The 6,925-nt window shown below is 40.8% G+C and overlaps 1 protein-coding gene across 1 annotated transcript in view; it reads right to left on the bottom strand.

The window, feature by feature from the left end:
* Positions 1 to 6,386, bottom strand: part of LOC104758748 (GDSL esterase/lipase 3-like) — a 12,238-nt gene extending 5,852 nt beyond the window's left edge. The window contains exon 1 of the mRNA XM_010481676.2: positions 6,089 to 6,386. Coding sequence (XP_010479978.1) covers positions 6,089 to 6,356 — 268 coding nt within the window. The 5' untranslated portion in view covers positions 6,357 to 6,386. The remainder of the gene's footprint in view (positions 1 to 6,088) is intronic.

The following is a 6,925-nucleotide window of genomic DNA, read 5'->3' as shown; positions in this document are numbered from 1 at the left end:
AGAGGGGATGTCCCTAACCGATCGGACAGACTGGCATGGTACACCGACGTTGATACAGTCTACGTACCTATGAATTGGGGGAAACGCCACTGGGTCGCAGTAGCTATTAACCTGAAAAAGTCCCATGTCTATGTCCTTGATCCGTTAATTGTCAACAATGGTCCGAAGAAGGTCCCTGGCCTTATGAAGCCTTTCATGGATTTGCTCCCAGTCATTGTCAAGACTTTGGTCGACCACGAGACGACGGACATCCCTCTGCCACACGTCTTTAGTATGTCGAGGTTGGAGAATGTTTACCAGAATGAAAGGACCGGCGACTGTGGTCCTCTCACCTGTAAGTTCATCGAGCTCCATGCCCAAGGAATACTGCCGGATCCGGAATCCCTTACCGAAGAACTGGTGGACCAATTTCGGATGTCTTACGCTGTAGATGTCTACCAGGAGTTTGTTGTCTCCTTATAAGGCAACAAATCTTTTGTTTCCTTTCCTAATGACAATATCTATTACCTTTCCCTACCTTTTGTACTATTCGTACTTCCTTGTCCTTTTGTAACTTATTTTAATTAGGACCCGGATATTTATGTGAACAAGTGGGTGGAAACCCAATGTAGGCGTCTCTCTTTCTTTATGTTCACGTGGGGGTGATACCTACTTTATCTCTTCTCTATGCTTTCTACAGTTGCGGCACATCACTGAAGTGTTTGTTGCGTGTTCACAGTTAAACATCTGACAGTCCCTTTTTAATATTTAAAAGTCAAACTAATATTATTTTGTCCATTATACCCTTAATAATTGTCATTAAAAGGGGAACATCTCCCTTCTATACCACCATGACCCTTCTACGAATTCTTTCGCCTTCTTGTCTTCAAACTCACCAAAATTGATTAGAAAAAAATGGGTCATCAGTATAGTTATTCTCAACCTTCATCTTCTTCCGAGTCATCTAATGGGTTTCAGTTTCAACCCTCGGCTACTCGGTCTCCGCCATCTCCTTCATCTGCTTCATCTATTCGGTCTCGACGTTACGGAGATCCTACCTATGGCATACCTAAGAAGTGCATTTGTGGTAGTCATCTTAAAACGGGAACTAGAACCGAGGAACCAGGCATTGGACGTATTGTCTATGAATGCAAAAGGAGTGGTGTAAGTTTTTAACTTTTTAGAATATTATACTTGAGATCTCCATCTGTCACTCTTTATTTTGTCCATTGCCACTTTATGAACCCTAATCCAACTTCTTCTTCTCGCAAGACTGGTGGACATCATTACAGCAAGTGGTGGGACAAAGCCATTATGGAGGAGATACACGACATCAAGGCAAGGTTCTCGGAGACAGATGACCGTATGCTGCGGTTCATAACTTACACAGATGAGGGTGAAAGATGTGACCCTCGCTCGGTCCTGACTCGTGTCAAGGCTAATGCCGAACAGATCGACATTCTCCAGGAGATGGTCGCAGAGTTAAGTGCTGGGTTAACGGACTTCAGGTCTCATGTTCAGCGATTCCCACCTCCTACCACACACCCGAAACGCAACCGGCCAACATATGCTTTTGTCTTCTACACTTTCATTTCTTTCCTTGTCCTTTCCCTTGCAGTTTGGTTTTCCATAAACAAATTTGGAAACTGAGTATCTCTGGCGAAATGTCAATCCAATGCGGTGGACATGAAACTATGTCTTTTGTTGTCTCCCCCGACTATGTCTATCCTTTTGTTTTACTCGCAATATTGTATTGCTTTGCGGTTTTAGTACTGGAGGGACATGTATGCGAATTTTTAATTGTCTATCTGAAATCTGGTTGCAACTTATGTAGGTGTTTAGCTCTTATATCTGTGGTACCGATAGACATAATAAACCCGATAGACATTACAAAGTCAATAGACATTACAATACAATTCCGATGGAAGATATAAAACCAAAATACATAACTAACGATAGACATAATAATGACATTACAAATGGAATAGCAATTAATAGTCCGACTTGTCTACCGAGGCTACAAGTAGACATAATACAACCGATAAAGGATAACAAACATAATACAACCGATAAAGGATAAGAAACAGACCCTTATTAAAGATATTACTAACGATAGACATAATAATGACATTACAGTACCGATAGACATAATAAACCCGATAGTGATATTACAAAGTCAATAGACATTACATTACAATTCCGATGGAAGATATAAAACCAAAATACATTACTAACGATAGACATAATAATGACATTACAAATGGAATAGCAATTAATAGTTCGACTTGTCTACCGAGGCTAAAAGTAGACATAATACAACCGATAAAGGATAACAAACAAAAAGGAGTAATGCCAGCTTACATTCATAGAAGCCCACCTGCAAAATAGTTGATTAGCCTCTGTTGAACTCAACAATCAACAATGTTTCAGTCTCTAAAAGGTAATACCCATCCCAAACACAAACACGAGATACCATCTACAAAAAACATCCCGACTTTGGAACCGCTCCTTCAAATCAACTGCGAGCAGGTTTTCCTGTTGGTCCCACTCCAAAACATCTTCCACACTTGCTTTGTGTCTTCCTCTTTTTCCTCTTTTTACATAAAAAATTATGTCATTAGATCACTTAAAAAAAAAAAACACAGACAAAGTTATCACTCATCAGAAACTGTTTTTCACCTTGTGACGGTATCCTTTTCTTCTTCGGCCTCCCACCACTGCGTTTTGTTCGAGGTGGATCAACAGCCTCTTCAGTTACAGCCTCTGGAATATCACTATCCCTTTCTTTTGGTACCGGCATAATTATTTGTGAATATTTTTTCCTCCACGGCTCAACAAAGTAGAATTCCCCAATGAGGCTGTAAATATCAATTTGCAGCACTCCTCTCGCAGCTAAAGCGTGACAACAAGGCACCTTTAATACATCAAAGACACGACAAGTGCAAGTTTTATTCTGCAAGTCCACCGTGAAAGCAAGGCCGCTTCCATCATTGACTTGGTAAATCCACTCGCTGGCTGATAGCACCCGGCAGTCGACCGCTTTTTCCAGGTGATCAATCAGTATTTCTTCTATTTCCGGGGTGCATCGTGTTTTGGTTTTATTTGCCTTTGTCCTCCTACAATAAAACCACCTCATCAACATAGCTCGTATGAACTCCACCATCGACACAATCGGGTAATCAACAGCAGTTTGCATTGCTGCATTCAGCGACTCAAAAATGTTGCTACTCATTATATTGTAACGATCTCCGGGGAAGTGAGAAAGTGTCCAGTGTGGTAGTCCAATTTCTGTGAGATACGTAGCACACGCAGGTCTACGATTCTCTATTTCTCTCCACCAGTAACGGAAATCGCCAACTGTATATGCCCTTGCAGCTTTAGAAACAACTGTAGCCAAACCTTCACAATAAAGTTGTGCTTCACATTTCTAAATAAATGAACAGAACATGCCCCATGCTGCGCCAAAGGATACACTCTCCGTAGGCCTGCATATATTGATGCATGTCTGTCAGAGACAAAGACTAAGCCTTCTTCATCTGGTACAAATTTTTTCAGATTTTCAAAGAACCAAACCCATCCTCCTTCATTTTCCCCATCAACAACTCCAAATGCCAAGGGGAAAATTTGCATATTACCATCTTGTCCACTCGCTGCAACCAAGCAACCTTTATACTTCCCTTTCATTGCAGTGCCATCAATTACAACCACTTTCCTCAAATATTGATAACCAGCTACGCAAGCACCGAAAGCAAAAAACAGGTACTTGAACAATGCGTTCCCTTTTTTGTCCACCGTATTGTGCATTGCAGTCAACGTCCCTGGGTTCGTTGACTTCAGTAGGTGCAAGTATGTCGATAGAAACCGATAATTGTCTTCTTCATTCCCTCTGGCTTGCTCCATGGCCAGCTCTTTCGCATTCCAAGCCTTCGTATACGAAATTGTCACGTGTAATTCAGACAAAACAATATTAGGGAGCTCGCATGCTCTTGGTCCTTTCTTGCCATTTGCGAATTTGGCCTTTAGCAAATCTGCCAATATTTTAGCAGTTGCTTTCTCTCCATATCTCGACCTTGCCCCGACATCACAACTGTGCTTCAATGTTAATGTCTTTATTTCCAAGTTAGACGAATTGGCATGGGTTGTTGCATACACTCTCCAGCCACAGTTCTTGTCTACGCAATTCGCTATAACTCTGCCTGGATCAGACTTACTTATCCGGAAACTAAACAGCCTTGTTATCGCATATAGGGACAGCATTTTATGCATCTCCTTTTTGTTTGCAAATATTCGCCCCACATAAAGACCGTCCCTCGCCATTTTAAGATCCATATTCCTTTCTTCCTCTGGGGCTCCTCTCATATTGTCATGCACTGGAGGAGCATCATTCAGTAGATGAGGATCGTCTTCCCTTATTATTGCTCTATTACTCCGTAAATAGTCCATCTCCATGATCCTCCGTTCACTAACGCCCAACCCAGAGTCCATCTCCTCCAAGCCACTGCCGATAAATTCAGAAGGTTGCCCTACAGCATTGTCACGCACTGGTGGTGCATCATCCATCCCTGTAGTAACACCACGTAAAATGTCCTCAAAAGGCAATGGTGGTCCGTAATCTATCACCGCTGGATTGTGTGGCACTATTTCCATCCCGGTAGTATGAATCACATCATTACGTTTAACGCCCTCGTTCGGCAACTCCTCATCTAGCTCTATTCCTAACCCAAAACCAATGGGATCCATTGTCCTCTCCACCCTACCCTTGTAAGGATCCCATTCTGGTGGATATTCTTTGTTAATCCGTTCTGACCACTCGTCAAAATCATAGTCTTCCGAGTCTTCGATACATGGCAATTCTTCGAAGGTACCCGATGGACCACTTCCCGCTCCGTATCCTTTCTCGACTGCAACGACTTTTCTCTTCCCATGCTTATCACCTGCTTCTGATTCCTTGTGCCCCATCTCCGCATGATGGCTATCTTCAAAATTTTTCAGACATTCTAACAACAATTCATCGGGGACTTCTCCGCGAGATGGACATACACTGTTATCAAAGACTGGGGTAGACAACCCAGTAGCATCTCCATTATGTCCACAGTCGATAGACAAAACAAGATCTCCCCCAGATGCCATATACCCTTGTCCATCTGGTTCTACCAACAGTCCAGTCGTGTTTGTCTTCGGACCGGTGGACAAAATATTATGTCCTCCCTCGTCGGTCGCGTTCTTCTTCAGGGAAACATACAAATACAGTCCACCACACTCTTCATTCTTCACTTTAAACTGTTGAAACTCAACATCACTGTCTACTGAAACTGGAGGCATCTTACCTTGTGTAAAGACAATTGTGTCTCCTGGGTGCCAAAAGCTTAACTCAATGTTGCTTTCCTCTTCTTCGACACTCAAAACCTCTGCAATCTTGGCTTTCATCCCCGCAAACGTTGTATCTTTCTCGATAGACAAATATCTTGCCATTTGTCCATGACGGACAGAAAACCTCCACACACCAACGTCTGAACATGTCCACTCACCCAGCAGGAGACACACTCTCTCGTACATCTGCATCATTAATGGAAAGAGAATCATGTTTTAACACAATCAATGCAGGTTAATGTGCAGTTGGCCAGATTTAATGCAAGAACACCATTTTAGGATAACCGACTATAATAAATGCAAGAAGGTTACATACCTCCACTTTCCCGACAGCCAATTCCACCTTCTTTCACCTACCCTTTTCTTCAGATCTGTTTGAGATTAGGCAAGTGGAAAGCTTAGTTTTGGAAAGAGAAAGGCAGCATTAACTACAGAAAACTCCTTTTACCACAATATAATCTCGTAAATCTTTTGTCCATCAAGCAATTAATGCAGGTCTTTTCCTCATTAATGACGCCGAATTTGAATTCCCCCGCCACAACTTTTCCTCAATTTTACGAGATTTAACGCGAGGGCATGATGGTCTTTTTGTCCTCTCCTTACCCCACAAAAATAGCATTTTTGAAGAGAAAAAAAAAATGGCATTTACCAGAAATTTTTGAATGAAAGTGGCATAATTGATAAAAATCCCTAAATAAAATTAGGTGACGAAACAGAGTAGTTTTTATGGTCTTGTTACCGATGAAATCTGGAATCAAACGCCCGTCAGAGATTCTTCCGGTGGGATGTTTGAAAGTGGTTTGACCGTACGGCCATATGTTAGACCGGAAACTTGAGACAGTATCGATGTAGTTGTTGTTTCCGGCATCGAAAAGGGAATCTCCAAACACGAACAAAGCAGCTTGATTTGTTACCAGATTATTATTGTCTCTGCAGTTGATTGAGCCGATCGACGAGATTGTTGCGTAGAGGAAGAAGATGATCGAAACTAATCGAGAGTTTTTCATGTTTAATGGTTAACGACTTAACGTTTATGATTTTTTTAACACTAGCTAGCTCTTGTTGACTATATATAACTTCAAATCATTTTTATCTCAACAGTATTCGTATGGTCATGTCATTTTGTTTTTGTTTTGTTTTTTCTAAGCGTTATTTTCTGATGCACGACTTTGAATTATCATAATCGATATGATGTCTTGTGTTGATAAAATCATAAAAGTATGAAGTTAACAAAGACAGCTTTAATAGTTTGTCATAATTTTTTGTTCGTGGGCTCTTGTTCGAGTAATAGTACTTTGATATTTTTGGTCGAACTAATTATTGAATATATTATCTACAAGATAGTATATATTCCCTCCGTTTCACAAAGATTGTCATTCTGGAGATTTTTCTTTGTTTCACAAAGAGTGTCACTCTACAATTCCAATGCATTATTTTATATTTCCAATGCATATTTAACATTAGATTTCCTAGTTTTACCCTTAATTTATAACTAAATAAACTCATTAAATACTTATTAAATGAGGGCATATTTGTATATTTTAATGTTTTCTTAATTTGTGTGAAATATGTCTAA

The sequence above is a fragment of the Camelina sativa genome, chromosome 17 (assembly GCF_000633955.1).
Source record: "Camelina sativa cultivar DH55 chromosome 17, Cs, whole genome shotgun sequence".
Classification (NCBI taxonomy): Eukaryota; Viridiplantae; Streptophyta; class Magnoliopsida; order Brassicales; family Brassicaceae; genus Camelina; species Camelina sativa.
Note: the sequence above shows the minus strand (reverse complement) of the source record. Positions and strands in the feature narration are given on the sequence as shown.